Raw genomic sequence first — 13426 nt, forward strand, 5'->3', positions numbered from 1 at the left:
CCTCTGGCCCTGCATCATGTGTCCTGGGAACGCACATGTGGTTGTGTAGGGACAGGGCAGGCTACTTCCCTGGCCTGCAGTCGTGTGAAATCTCCACCCTCCACAGGTTCTGATTTAACACCAGACACACACAGCAAACATGGTTCACATGCTATACACCAAAGAATTAGGTACCACTTTTTCCCATTCTGACAGAGGAATTAACCATTTCACTCACACATACGCAAGAGTCAGAGACCTGTCTCACACCCTGACACCAATAACACACTCAACCTTACATAGCACACCAGACACAGACGCAAACAGGTGACCATCAGGACCCGCACAACGTCAGATGCCCTTCCCTCCCCCTCCCTCAGGCTCTCTCTCACAGACACGCACCCCAGATAGTCCTCATACCACTCCCATCTCACAGTACATGCACACGCACACACACACGCACACATGCACAAACATGAGAAAACCATCTCTTCCCACATTCACAGGCTGAATAGGTCTGAGCAGTGCAGACAGAATGGGACTATGGGGTCCCTCGCGGGAGGCACCTGCACTCTGGGTCCCAGCTACTTGTTACTGTGATTTGGGGGTACATGGGAGCCCCTGTGCCGGCCTTTCCCCCACTATGCTGGGGGAGACAGAGGAGTGGGGTGCCCCCAAGGGCTTCCTTGTGACAGGAAGTGCAGACCACATGAGCAGAGCCGGCCATATCAACTGCTTTTGGTGGGCTGGTCCCTGACTGACCTTCCGTGGGAAGAAGGAGGACGTCACATGCCCTCTCTGAGGAGCCTGAGCATCCAGATTCTAACCTGCCTACTCAGCTTCCTGCCGTGGGCGGTGGGGCACTGGCCTCAGCAGCTATGACCTGGAGGCAAGCGACCCAAGCTAACAGGAGTGAAGGTGGGTGAGCCTCGTGGAGGCAGGTCCAGGATGTGCGTGGGGGGCCTGGGTCACCCGTGGACAGCCTGCCAGGCAGGCATGTGGGGCACACAGGGGCGAAAGGCAGAGGGTCACCTGCCCCTACCCCCACTTCTCGGCCACAGCCCTATGCAGGCCCCAGGCACACAGAGTGGACGCACCTGCCACCTGCCCCCACACAGCTGACACTCTCTTGCCTGGGGCTGATGAAACACATATGAAAACCAACAAGCAGGATGGTGCCACCACCTCACCCCATAAGGTGAGATTCCTTCCCCGGCATCATCCTCAGCAAAGAAGAGCCGCCTTTGCACAGTCTTGGCAAAGCGACTGCTCTCAGTTGCCTCATTTTGAGCAAATACTGTTTGGGGAAGACACATTATCCTGAAAAGGCCTCAGTGGGTGCTAGTCTGGGACGCTGATAGGACTGTTTGGTTAAGTAAAAAGGAGGTAAAGAAATGGAAACAGACTCAGTCATAAGTGTGTGTGCTGACTCTTACTTCAAACAAGCCTTCAGAGCTGATTTGAAAGACACGACAGAGTTGTTTCTAGTGTGGAGATCATGGAAAGACCTCCAGACGCACTTGGCCTGGGCTCGGGATGGCTGCTGTGGACGGTGCCTGGCCTGGATTCAGAACATGAACAGCTCAGATGCTGATGCTGAAGATACTCGTTCAGAATTTACATGGAACAGTCTCACTGAAAGTAGAAAAAGCCATTATTCCCAAATGATATACTTTCACATTACGTGAGTTTTAAGGATTTTATTTTCCACAGGGGCTGTGTGATATTTTACAATCTCATCAGCAACGTATGAGTGACCGAGGGACCCACAGGCTCGCTAGCATGAGATGCCAGTGGTTTAGCCACTCTAAAAGGTGTGTGGCCACATCTCACTACGCTTTTAATTTACATTTTCCTAGAGGCCAGTGGTGCCCATCACTTGTCACTATGCGCCATCTGTATGTTCTCTTCGGTGACACATCTCTTTACATGCTTTGCCCATTTTCTTTTCTTTAATCCTCACCCAAGGACATTTCTTCATTGCTTATTAGAGAGAGAAGAGGGCAGAGAGAGCAAAATATCGATATGAGAGAGAAGCACCCGTGGGTTGCCGCCTGTATGTGCCCCAATGAGGGAATCGAACCCTCAACCCAGGTGTGTGTCCTGACCATGTTGAGCCCGCAACTCTTCCTTCGGTCTATGGGACACTCCGTCCACCTGAGCCACACCAGCCAAGGCTTGGCCATGTGCTAATTGTATGTTTTTGGCTTTTGTTTTTTACTGTTGAGTTTTGAGGCCTTTTTATATTTTCAAGGTACTAGTCCTTTGCTGGATGTGCAGTTTGCGGATATTTTCTCCTAGTCGGTGCCCACAAAAACCCTCATGTCAGGAATTGCATTAAACTATCGCCCAGTCTGACTGTTGAACATTCCGCCGACCCATGAGCATGGTGTGCCTCCCTTTTTAAGACTTTTGTTGTGTCATTTTTAGCATCAAGTCCTGTGTACATCTTGCCAACTTGATACACAAGAATGTAATTTTCTTTGAGTTAACGGTAAACGGTCTGTGTCTTCAGCCTTGGTTTCCACACCTGCTGGTTGGTGCACAGAAGCACCAGGGACGGCCGTGGTGCCATAGTGCCCTGAGGCCTTGCTCAGGGGCTGGCTCCACATCAGTCCTAGGCTGCCGGTGGGCAGAGCAGGGGAGTCCCAGGTGGTGACAAGGCACTGCCGTGTCCACTTACTTCAGCCCCAGGGACACCACAGGTGACCTCAGGAGGAGTTCCACTGGCTTGGTAGGGAGAGATGGCCTGGATCGGGGGGCGGGGAGGGAGCTGGAGAAGAGATTGCGGCTCCCAGGGACAAGCTGACAGCCCCCCTCCCTGCCTGCCAGCCCCCGGGGTCCCTGAAATAAACAGACGCGTCTCTCTCGGCCTGAGCTGTTTCCTCAGCTGTGATCTGCAGATGACAAATACCGCCCTCCCCCGCCTCCTGCCCACTAGGTCCAGCGCTGGCCGACCTGGTGCCCTCACCAGCGCCACCTCTGCCTCCGCCCCGAGTTCCTCTTCCTCGATTCCGCGCTCTTTGAAAATGGACCCCAGCCTCCTCTTTCAGGCTGGCCTCCGGGGCTGCTCCCCGTGACCTGCTTGAAATTGCGGCGGAAGGGGCCCTTTCCACGCCCCTTTCAGGAAATGCGGCCCCTCTGTCACACCCACCCACATGGGCGTGTCCGCAGCAAGGACCACCCTGAGGCCGTGACCGGGTTTGGGCCCTGCGGGGGTGGGGGTGGGGTGGGGACTCTACCCCTTTTTTGTGGCAGACACTTCCACCCTGGCCGACGGGGCAGGGCTGGCTTCACCACGGGTCCCTTTCCCACTTGGCGGAGCTGTGACCCCTGTCCCTTGGGCGGGGACTGATCCGGAGCTCCCGCCCCTCGCGCGCCAGGCCCCACCTCCGAGGCCGGTCCGCCCACGCGCCGCTCCTGAAGCTGGCTGTCGGGGGGCGATGGCAGGGTCTGCGGGGGACCGGCTGTGGGCCGCTGCGTCCCCGACACTGGGCGACCTGCTGTCCTACCGCACCTACGCGCGCCGGTGGGTCTTCCTGCTGGTGGTCAGTCTGCTGAGCTGCTCCAACGCCACGGTACAGGCGGGGATCCTGGGGTGGGGGGCTCCTACGGCGGGGCGGGGGCCGAGGCCGCGACCCAGCGCGGAGTCCCTACCTGCCCCCTCCGGTACCTCGGTGTGCCCGGGGCGCGCATCTACTCCGGGGCTCGATTTTGCGGAGACCAGAAGGGTGGGTTGGGGGGGAGAACCCTGCAGCCCCGCGGGGCCGGGGACGCGGGGACAAGAGCCCTCCCTGACTGGCAGCGCGGGGAGAAAAGGGTTGGTGTCTCCTGGCCGGCTGAGCCCAGGTCCCGCAATCTAGGGTGAGTTCCAAAGTACCCCCTCCTGCGACAGGACGGGGTAGGAGTCACTGTGGACAGATGGAAGGCATCCTCCAGACTTCCCCACTCCCTCTGAGAAACCGCACACGTGGGACAGGCCTTTGCGACCTGGTTCCTGCCCCCACCCTTCCGCCAAGGGCAGCGTCCCTCCTCTGCTCCCTCTGCCCTCTTGGGATTCTGATTCGGTTCTGAGGTCCCCCAAGAGGCCTTCCTCACCTGCCTCTTTCCTCCATAGCCCGGCATCTGGGGTCCACAGTGACTCCCTCACCTGTTCTTGAATTGTCCCCACTGCTGGCAGAGGCCAAGGGGTCAGCCAGTTCTGTGCCCAGCCCCTCAGCCTGCTCCTCCCCCAGACTCACCTGCGAGGCCTGCGTGCCTCCACCCCCAGCCCCCACACATAGGAAGGCTCCGCGAGTGACCCCTTCTCCACCTTCACAGCCCCAGCTGGGCCACCGACATGTGCCTGGAACTGGCATCTACATGCACTTGAGCGGAGAAGGTCTGTGGGGAGAAAGAATCTTCCTTCTGCCTTTCTAGGTTCTTCCAGCTGGTCTAGCAATCAAATCGACAGGAGACAGATGAACACGATAACATAACCCCATTGAATTACACAGGCAGCTATGGGAGGACCCTCACACACCTGAGACAGTCAGAGACAGATAAATAAGGAGCAGAGGCTTTCGTGGCTGCAGGTGCAGTCAGGCGCCTGCCCCGGGGTGTGAGCAGGGAGGAGGGTCATTGCAGGATGCTCAGAAGAGCAGACGTCCAGGAATGAGGAGTTTGCTCTGCCCTAGAGATAGGATGTAAAGTTCTTCCTTTTTTTTTAAAGATTTTATTTATTTGTTATTTTTAGAGCGAGGGGAAGGGAGGCAGAAAGAGAGGGAGAGAAACATCAACGCGTGGTTGCCTCTTGCAGGCCCCCAGCTGGGACCTGGCCTGCAACCCAGGCCTGTGCCCTGACTGGGAATCGAACCGGCAACCCTTTGGTTCACAGGCTGGTGCTGTAAAGTTATTTTTTTGTGGTAACTAATGATGGGCCAGGCCCCTCATCTACGTTCTTTAAAGGAGAGGTAAAAGTGTCCCCTGAGCTCTCAGGGACTCAATTGCCTTCAGCTCAAAATAACTCACATGCCAAAGTGGCGCTCTTGGGGAACCTGTTCTGGAGGACTCAGGGGCTGGGCGCCACCCTTCCCACCCTTAACCCTCACAGGGCCCCCTGCTGGTGGGTCAGGCTGTGGTGCTGCCGGTTGCAATGCCCCAGCCTCCCACAGACTGCAGGCACTGGTTGGGCAGCATTTGGCTGCCATGTAGTCATGTAATGCCAGGCTGCAGCTGGCAGCAGGGCCTGCCTCTGCTCTGCCAGCCACGCGCTCTGGGGAGGAGCAAGAGGAGGCCTGGCCTGCGAGGGACAGGCTCTGCTCCGCGGGGCGCCTCTGGGACAGGTACCACGTGCTCTCTCAGCTGCATCAGGTTGGGCGGGAGGCTTCTGGGCCTGCCTGAGCGTTCTTTCTGAACCTGGGAAATCGGTCTCCTCCCCTGTCCTTAAAAAAAGGAAGAGAAGGCAGCTGTTGCCAAAGCTCGCTGTCATGTGAGGGTCTGTGGTCAGAGCTCTCAGTCAGGAAACCCGGGTCTGCTGCTTCTGCTCCAGAGGGTGTGACCTGGGCATAGCTCCTGGGGCCTCTCCCAGCTGGCGGATCATGAACTTGGACTTGTGGCACACTCAGCCGGTCAGTGCCTGGCCCATCTCCCTCCTCCCTCCTGCAGTAAGCCTTGGCAAGACCCTCCTTTCCTCTTGTCCCACCTACCTTTCAGGGACCAAATGGCATCTCACTTCTTCCAGGAAGCCTTCCAGGCTGACCCAGCCACATGCAGTGTTGGCTGGAGGCCTGCTGAGTGAAGAGGTCAGCAAATGATCGCACCTGCAGCTGGGAAATGCCTCTGACTTTGGGAGGCTCTCACATCCCAACACCTAGTCTCCCCTGGAGGAGGGGTATGGACTTGGGCAGGTCCCCTCCCCCACAGTCCAGGTGTTTCCGCCTGGGACCAAGTTTGCAGACAGGCTGGAGGTGTGCCTTGGACCCTGCCATGGTCTCTTCCTGTCCATGGCTCTTGGTCTACCCTGCCTCCTGCCCTTGTCCACCTGGGTGTCCACCCCAGGCGCTGTCGTTCTAAACGAGCTCTCTGCCTGGCCCCTCCATGCACCCAGGGTTAGGGCCACCGGCTCCCCAATCCTGACTCTTCTGCCACCTCTGTGCTCCGTCCGTGCCCAGTGCCCGCCTGCCACACATGCAGCACACACAGAGGCCCACTTCCCGCGGACAGCGCTCAGGCCTTTTCCTTGGAGGGTCAGCCCTTGGGGGCTGATGGTCATGCAGGCTTGGCCAGGTTGTTGGCCCTCGTCTACCCTCAAACCAAACCTGCAAGGACGGCACCGTCCACAGTCCAGGCACTCTGTCCGACCCCTTCCAGCTGGCACCCTTCCTCGGGGGTGGCCAGGAGAAGACCCTGGCCATTACGGGACTGCGGGATGATTCCTCTCTCGCGGGCCGGCGGGGCGGCGGCAGTGCCCATGGTGCCAGCCCCTGGGCTGACGCCAGCGTATGTCCCACAGCTGTGGCTCAGCTTTGCGCCCGTGGCTGACACCATCGCCCAGCACTTCCTCCTGTCCACTGAGCAGGTCAACTGGCTCTCGCTGGTCTACCTTGTGGTGTCCATCCCGTCTGGCCTGGTGGCCATCTGGGTCCTGGACTCGGTTGGGCTGCGCTGGGCGGTGAGTCAGACCCCACGCCCGGGCCGCTGTGGGGTGGGGCGGGGCCCCCAGCGTGGGCTGGAGAGCTGTCGTGCCCTCCCCAGGCCAGGGCCCCTGGGAGGAGCCCCCGGGGTGTGCTGGAAGGGCATGTAGGCTGGCCCGGGCTGAGCTCCTGACCTTGTCCCTGCAGACCGTTCTGTGCGCGTGGCTGAACTTTGCCGGGAGTGTGCTCCGCACCATGCCCTACGTAGTTTCCAAGATCCAGGACCCATTTGCCTTCCTAATGGGTGGCCAGAGCCTCTGTGCACTGGCCCAGACCCTGGTCATCTTCTCTCCGGCCAAGCTGGCCGCCTTGTGGTTCCCTGAGCACCAGCGGGCCACGGCGAACATGGTCGGTACCATGGGTGAGTCGAGGGGCGGGCGGCGGCTCCTCCTGCCCAGTGCAGGTCCAGGCCCCTCACACTCCCAGCTCCTGGAGGGCAGAGGGCCCCACCTGAGGCCATGGCTGACCTGCCGTGTGCTCCTTCTGTCCCTCCAGCAAACCCCCTGGGTATCCTAGTGGCCAACGTGCTGTCGCCTGCCCTGGTGAAGAAGGAGGATGACATCCCCACAATGGTGAGGGGGCGTGTGACATGCGCAAGCCTGTGTTTGTGTGGTGTGTGTGGATGTGTGCCTGCATGTGTGGTGGGTCCGCGCCTGTGTGTGAGTGTGCACCTGCCCCTCCCTGTGGCCACAGGGGCAGCGCCCTGGCCACACGCAGGATTTCTCTGAGTGCGGAGCTGGCACCTCCTCGGTGACAGGCCGTTTCCTTGGTTGGGAAGGCCGCAGGGAGAGGGAGGCTGGCTGGAGCAAAGGGCGTTTGTTGGAGGGCAGAGGGGGGTGAAGGACAAGCAGAGAAAGGCCTGGAGGTGGGTGCAGGTTGAGAGGTGGGGACTGAGCCAGGGGAGGGTGGGAGGAAGGACCAGTCCCGGGCGGTGGTGGTTGGTGTGGCAGGAAGAAGGCTCTAGGGGTGCTCTAAAGGGACAGTGGTGCAGCCTGGGGCAGAACCTCCCGGGGCGTGAGGGTGTGGTCGGAGTGTCCTGAGGAGTCCTAGCTTTGCTCAGGTAGGGGCGTGGGGGCGTGGGGGCGTGGGGCCAGCTCGGGCTGAGGGTTTGAGGTGCCGTGAGGGATGAGGGGCTTCCCGCTGTGCCCTGGGTGACCATTGGAGACATTCACAGAGGCAGGAACAGGGATCCAGAGGGCAGCTGAATGGGTGACTGGAGCTACAGAACAGGGCAGGGCCAAGGCTGTTACTGTGGAGTTATCCTTGGGTGATGCTTTGAAAGTTGGGGTTCCATGCAGCAGAGGCGAACAGGCCCACCCCGGCTCCCGGCTCACTGACGTCTGCCTGGGGTGGTGGGGGAGGTGCCCCAGAGCCCAGAGCGGCAAGCCCACACGCATCCATGGGGCCTGCGCGCACACACACATGTGCCTGCATGCACACACATGTTTCTGCATGCACATGTGCCTGCGTGCACACACATGTGCCTATGTGCACACCCTCTCCCCAGCTTGGCATCTACATCATCCCTGCCGGCCTCGCCTGCCTGCTGGCCACTACATGCCTCTGGGAGAGCGTGCCCCCCAGCCCGCCCTCTGCTGGGGCGGCCCAGTCCACCTCGGAGAAGTTCCTGGACGGGCTGAAGCTGGTTGGTTTTGTGGGGGCTGGGGCTGGGGAAGAGTCTAAGGGCCGGGAGGAGGCCAGGAAGGGGAGGGGTGGGCTGGGCTCGGTGGGAGATGCTGAGCGGCCTCCCCCCGCAGCTCTTGAGGAACAGGGCCTACGTCGTCCTGGCTGTGTGCTTCGGGGGTGGCGTTGGCATCTTCACCAGCTTCTCGGCCCTCCTGGAGCAGGTCCTCTGCGCGAAAGGCTACTCCAACGTGAGTGCCCACCCTGCCTGGGGAGCCCGTCACCCGCAGGCTGTGTGCCTGTGATCTCCCCAAGCCCCGGGGTCCACGCCTGAACAGGGTGACATCCTGGTGTGGGAACTGTTGAGATGCCGTGTGTGGAGGGTGTCAGATGCCAAACACGGCCTGCGGATGGTGGGCGGGGGGCCGTGTGGAGGGGGCCCCTGCTCAGGCCCCAGGGCCCCACCCAGGATGGCTGACCTGCGGCTCCAGCGCAGTGTCCTCCTCTGATACTGGATGCGCAGAGCAAAGGGTCTTGGTCTGGTCACGCACACCTGGCTGTGCCCTCTGCTGCCTGGCATGTGCCTTGGTGGTGGCACTTGAGCCCAGCACGCTCCCAGCTCCTCAGGGGCACGGGGTGGGGTGGGGTGTGCAGTGACCAGGTGCCTCCCTTAGCGGTTGTTGAGTTCCCAGGGAAGAGGCACCTCCAGGGAGTATGTGCTCCCCACCCCCTGTACCCCTCACAACCTGCCGTGGGGTCCTGCTGTGCCTCGGCGTGCTCAGTGGCCCTGTCACGTGCCCCCTGGTGAGGGCCTGCACCCCGAAGGCGGATGCCGCCTCAGTGCCCCGATGGTGGACGCCTGACCGGCTCACCCCCCCAAGAGCTCGCGGGCCTCTGCGGGGCTCTCTTCATCACGTTCGGGATCCTGGGGGCTCTGGGCCTCGGCCTGTACGTGGACCGGACCAAGCATTTCACAGAGGCTGTCAAGGTCGGCTTCTGCCTGACCTCCGTGGTCTGTGTGGCCTTTGCCCTGGTGAGTGTCACGTGCAGCCGAGATCACCTGCGGGGGGGGGGGGGGGTGCTCCCAGGGTGGGTTGCTGGCAGCCGACCAGAGGAGACATGCAGGCCCTGTCTGCTGGGGGTCCCTGGGCACAGTCCTGCCCACCCTGCGCAGCCAGCTGGTGCTGGCGCACGGCCCGGTGGCCTGTGTCCAAGGCTGGGGCGTGTCTGACAGCTGCTCCTCTGCACCTTGCGGCCCAGGTGTCCCAGCTGCGGGGACAGGCTATCGCACTGGCTGCCACCTGCTCACTGCTCGGGCTCTTCGGCTTCTCGGTGGCACCCATTGCCATGGAGCTGGCGGTAGAGTGCTCCTTCCCCGTGGGTGAGGGCGCAGCCGCGGGCCTGGTTTTTGTGCTGGGGTGAGTGTCCAGCCTTCGCTGCTTCCCTGGGGACCCCATGAACCCTGCCCTCATGCATCCCAGGCCTCGCAGCAGGGACCCGCCTGCTTTGGCAAGGCTGGTGTGTTCTGAGTGCCTGCCATGGGCAGCCTGGGCGGTCGCGGGGGCCGCGCTGACCGGAGCACTGGGTGCTGTGAGCGGAGCCGTGTCAGGCTGTGCTGAGGGCCCTGTGCTGTCCAGGCAGGCCGAGGGTGCGCTCCTCATGCCGCTGCTGACCGCCCTGACTGTGCGCCGCGCGGAGCCAGCCTTCTCCACCTGCCAAGGGGGCCAAGGTCCCCTGGACTGGACGGGTTAGTGTCCCAGCCCACAGGAACCCCGAGAGCGCAGGCAAGGGGGCAGAACTTGGGGCCCCTCCAGCTCTGTTGCTGTCCTTGGAGGCGGGAGTCAAGAGGTCAACAGGCAGAACCCCCGCTCAGCATGGTGGGAGCAGCCCTGAGACCCTCACAAAGCCCAGCCTCTAAACCCTGCAAGAGTCGTTTTTGAAATGAGATCAGGAAAAGATACGAGAGGGGTGGGGCAGCATGGCCACCAGAGAAAGAATGTGTTCCTGGGGTCACTCTGTGCTCCTGGTGCTGGGGGTCAACTGGGCTGGGCCTCGGGCAGAGCTGGCTGTGTCTCGTCCCACAGTGTCCATGCTGCTGATGGCCGGCCTGAGCGTCCTCTTCAGCAGCTGCTTGGTGCTCTTCTTCCACACCCCGTACCGGCGCCTGCAGGCCGAGGCCAGCACCAGCCCTGGCGTCCAGGACCATGTGCCCCCGCAGCAGACCCCTCCTGAAGCCCTGGCGTCCAGGCACCCCCACGGCTCCAGCTTGGAAGCTACTGGGAGCCCAGGGGCGGCTCACTCCTAGAGCGTCTCCTGTACTTGTTGGGACTGAAGCCAGCCTGGGGGTGTGGGGGGAGCTGAAGAGGCAGGCTCCAGTCACCTGGGCAGTGACAGCCACCGCTGAGCCTGGGCACGGCAGGGCGGCCCAGTGGCCATACCAGGCCAGGGCTGGGGCAGGGGCAGATGTGGGGACGTGGCTGGTGGGGAGCTGGATGGGCTGGGGCTCCTGGGGGGTCCCAGCTGTCTGTGTCTGCAGTGCACAGCTGTGGGGCCAGGGGGCTTCCTTGAAGGAGCCCATCCCAGAACCTCTCTCAGCCTCAATCACTGAGTGACCAGACCCCCAGTCTGAGTGCTGACAGGTGGGGTCAGGCTGGGCTGGGGCAGCAGAAGCAGGTCCCCATGGGTGTGTGTCCCCCCAGGCCCTCCTGCCCCAGGCGGACATGCCCCCTTCCCTACAGATACTTGCAGGCAGGGTTGTGGGTTCAGATTTATTGAACTGGCCACAGCCCAGGTGAGGGTGGGGACCCCCTCACTACTCCTCCTCCGCATGGGTGAACACATAGCGCAGTGCCTTGCAGTCCAGGTTGCCCACAGCGTCGATGGTCGCAAACTGCAACATCTGGTCGACCCGTGCGCAGGGTGTCGGAGGTCAGGCCCAGGCAGGATTGGAAGAGCAAAGGGTTCCTTAGGGGCTGCAGCCCGAGGGTGAATTACAGGCCTGAACTGTAGTTGGCTCCGGCCTTGTTTCTACACTGGGTGGTGATGGGGGGGGGGGGGGTCACTGCAGAGTGAGGGGCCAGCTGGGACGCAGCCACGGGTGTCCCACCCATACCAGCGCTACAGCGTCTCTGGGCCGGGGCGCAGCCCCTGCTGACCTCTGGAGCCCCAGGGGCCATGGGAGAGGGAGGGGGTGGGGGCCGAGGGGCTGAACCTTCTCCACAGTCATCTTGTCTGCCTGGGGCGTGAGCAGCCGCTTGATGCTGAGGAGACGGAGAGGCCCAGAGTTAGGCTGCTCTGAAGGAAGAGTCAGCACAGGACAGCTGGACAGTGACGGGGCAGGCGGCTGCGACCCAGGGCAGTTCTCACCATGCTCGTCCTTGGGGACAGGGAGCACCGGGCACCGGGAGCCTGTCCCAACATGCTCAGGGTGGAGACTGGGGGCCATGGTGGCAGGTGCCCGGCAGACATACCCCTTCCCACTGCTCAGCCCAGGGAGCCCCCAGACCACCTGGGACATATGGGCAGCATTGGTTTACCCTCCATTATCTGGAGGGGCCCATGATCTTGGGAGAGCTGGGGCAGGGAGTGAGCTGGGGGCCCCTCAGAGCCTGCGGCCACACTCACTAGTCCTTGTGACACTGCCTTTGCCTTCGGAGTCCAGCATCTTGAAGGCATTTAGGACGGTTTCCTTGGCGTCCTTGCCTGCCCATAGAGACTCCAGGGCTGCTCCAGCCACCCCGTTCTCCCTCCACTCTGTGCCATCGGCCTGAAGGGCCCTCCTGTTGCTGAGCACCTGGGGACACTGCAGCTCCTGCCCTGGGAGGCTATGCTCAGGGTCCCCAGGGCCCCGCCCAAGCCCTGAGCTGGGTGAGTGCTCAGTGAGTGAGGGGCAGAGGCCACCAGTGGGGCTGGGGGGAAGGGCACCCAAGATGCGAGGGGACACACATGTGGCTCCCAGAATAGCAGTTCCTAGGCTTTTCAAGAGCTCTGAAAAATTAGATTTTTATGTGAAATGCCTGGATTACTCAATAAACATGCTACGTCAGCCGACAGCTGGAGGGCTCACCATTCAGCTTCTCCCCAAACATGTTGAGGAACATGGTGAAGCTGACGGGCCCCGAGGCCTCTCTCAGCATGGCGTCCAGCTCGTCGTCCTTGACGTTGGTCTTGCCTGTTGCACACGTGGGGTCACCAGGCAGGAAGGCCCCCCGGCAGCTGCCCCACAGGGCCGCCCACTTCCATCATTCTCCAGGTGACCCCAGACAAAGTTGGGGAGATGGGAGGGACACCAGCCAGTGGGGGGATGCTGGGCCCAGGTGTGGGTGCAGCTTCTGCATGTCAGCAGAACCCCAGCCCTGAGCCCTGGGCAGCTGGACTGCTGAGGAGTGGGGGGGCAGGAGGGCCTGCAACCTGTTTACCTGGGAACGAGGGGGCGCAGGGGGAAGGCGGGTCTGTGCGGATTCCCCCAGGTGGAGACCAGCCTGTCCTCCCCGCTCTGAGGGCAGGACCCCCTGGGGCCGGGAAATGCCTGTCGCAGGCAGGGAGCGGAGGGCAGGGCAGGTTGCCAGGCTTCACTGCACTGGGCACAGGACCCTCCCCTGCTCCCCGGGGACACCCTGCCAGCCCCAGGTCACAGCCTGGGCGCTGGCAGGGCGGCATTCAGGCCGAGGCAGGGGCTGTGGGAGCCCTGCCCAGGCGCCTACCAGGGAGGCATAGGTGTCCGTCAGGTCCTCCTTGTCGAAGCCGTCCCGGTTCGGATCCATTGGTGTGAAGGCCTGGGGCGAGGCCCCAGCATGAGTGAGCCCAGGTGCTGCTCTCACTGGCGCGGGGGCTCTTGGTCGCCTGCATTAAGGTTCCCGGGGTACCCCCCCAGAGCAGGAATTTCCGTGTCAGGGGCTCTCAGGACAAGAGCAAGGCCTCACCTCCTGAACTCCTGGATCTGGGCCTGCTTGAGGTTGGAGAAGACGTTGGAGGACACCCCCTGGGCCCAGCGGGCTCCGCCTTCCTTCTTGGTCCTCCTGCCGGCCTGCAGTGAGAACACTGAGGCTGCGGGTCCCCCAGACAGGCGTCTTGGGGGGCTTAATGCAGAGGACAGGTGGGCTATGGCACTTGGGTCCTGGGGGCCAGGCTGGGGCGGCTGCAGGTGCTTG

General features: G+C 61.9%; 2 protein-coding genes and 1 long non-coding RNA gene across 7 annotated transcripts; 1 reads left to right on the forward strand and 2 right to left on the reverse strand.

Annotated features, from left to right (window-relative positions):
* Positions 1-1664: 1664 nt before the first annotated feature.
* Positions 1665-3705, reverse strand: LOC150020451 (uncharacterized). Of its 2 annotated transcripts, XR_016509137.1 has the most exons (3): positions 3370-3705; positions 2951-3060; positions 1665-2728 (listed from the first exon to the last, which is right to left on the reverse strand). It is a non-coding gene; the product is annotated as an uncharacterized LOC150020451 (long non-coding RNA). The 2 variants fall into 2 exon arrangements; XR_016509136.1 differs by having other exon boundaries at positions 2951-3705.
* SLC49A3 (solute carrier family 49 member 3) lies at positions 3208-13014 on the forward strand. 4 transcript variants are annotated; one of them, XM_090267210.1, is made up of 10 exons: positions 3209-3557; positions 6473-6631; positions 6801-7014; positions 7149-7225; positions 8161-8298; positions 8411-8527; positions 9157-9309; positions 9537-9694; positions 9914-10023; positions 10361-13014. In XM_090267210.1, the coding sequence occupies exons 1-10, from the start codon at positions 3423-3425 to the stop codon at positions 10579-10581; spliced, it is 1482 nt and encodes a 493-aa protein (XP_090123336.1). In that variant the 5' UTR covers positions 3209-3422; the 3' UTR covers positions 10582-13014. The 4 variants fall into 4 exon arrangements, with proteins under 4 accessions (XP_090123338.1, XP_090123337.1, XP_090123340.1 ...); XM_090267212.1 differs by lacking the exon at positions 9157-9309 and having other exon boundaries at positions 3208-3557; XM_090267211.1 differs by lacking the exon at positions 8161-8298 and having other exon boundaries at positions 3208-3557.
* On the reverse strand, positions 11044-13051 carry MYL5 (myosin light chain 5). Its single transcript, XM_090267217.1, has 6 exons — positions 12980-13051; position 12892; positions 12343-12447; positions 11897-11978; positions 11489-11536; positions 11044-11185 (listed from the first exon to the last, which is right to left on the reverse strand). The coding sequence occupies exons 1-6, from the start codon at positions 13037-13039 to the stop codon at positions 11089-11091; spliced, it is 393 nt and encodes a 130-aa protein (XP_090123343.1). The 5' UTR covers positions 13040-13051; the 3' UTR covers positions 11044-11088.
* Between the last annotated feature and the right edge of the window lie 375 nt (positions 13052-13426).

Source organism: Furipterus horrens, unplaced genomic scaffold (genome assembly GCF_987537825.1).
Source record: "Furipterus horrens unplaced genomic scaffold, mFurHor1.1.pri manual_scaffold_2, whole genome shotgun sequence".
Classification (NCBI taxonomy): Eukaryota; Metazoa; Chordata; class Mammalia; order Chiroptera; family Furipteridae; genus Furipterus; species Furipterus horrens.

What these genes read in the sequence shown, in the direction of transcription:
- SLC49A3 (XM_090267210.1), top strand. Translation starts at nt 3,423, where the DNA reads ATGGCAGGGTCTGCGGGGGACCGGCTGTGGGCCGCTGCGTCCCCGACA. An exon ending in TGAGCTGCTCCAACGCCACG is followed by an intron (nt 3,558 to 6,472) that starts GTACAGGCGGGG and finishes TATGTCCCACAG; the next exon opens with CTGTGGCTCAGCTTTGCGCC. An exon ending in CGGTTGGGCTGCGCTGGGCG is followed by an intron (nt 6,632 to 6,800) that starts GTGAGTCAGACC and finishes TTGTCCCTGCAG; the next exon opens with ACCGTTCTGTGCGCGTGGCT.
- MYL5 (XM_090267217.1), bottom strand. Translation starts at nt 13,039, where the DNA reads ATGGATCCGAACCGGGACGGCTTCGACAAGGAGGACCTGACGGACACC. An exon ending in GTTTGGGGAGAAGCTGAATG is followed by an intron (nt 11,979 to 12,342) that starts GTGAGCCCTCCA and finishes CTCTATGGGCAG; the next exon opens with GCAAGGACGCCAAGGAAACC. An exon ending in GACAAGATGACTGTGGAGAA is followed by an intron (nt 11,186 to 11,488) that starts GGTTCAGCCCCT and finishes ACCCTGCGCACG; the next exon opens with GGTCGACCAGATGTTGCAGT.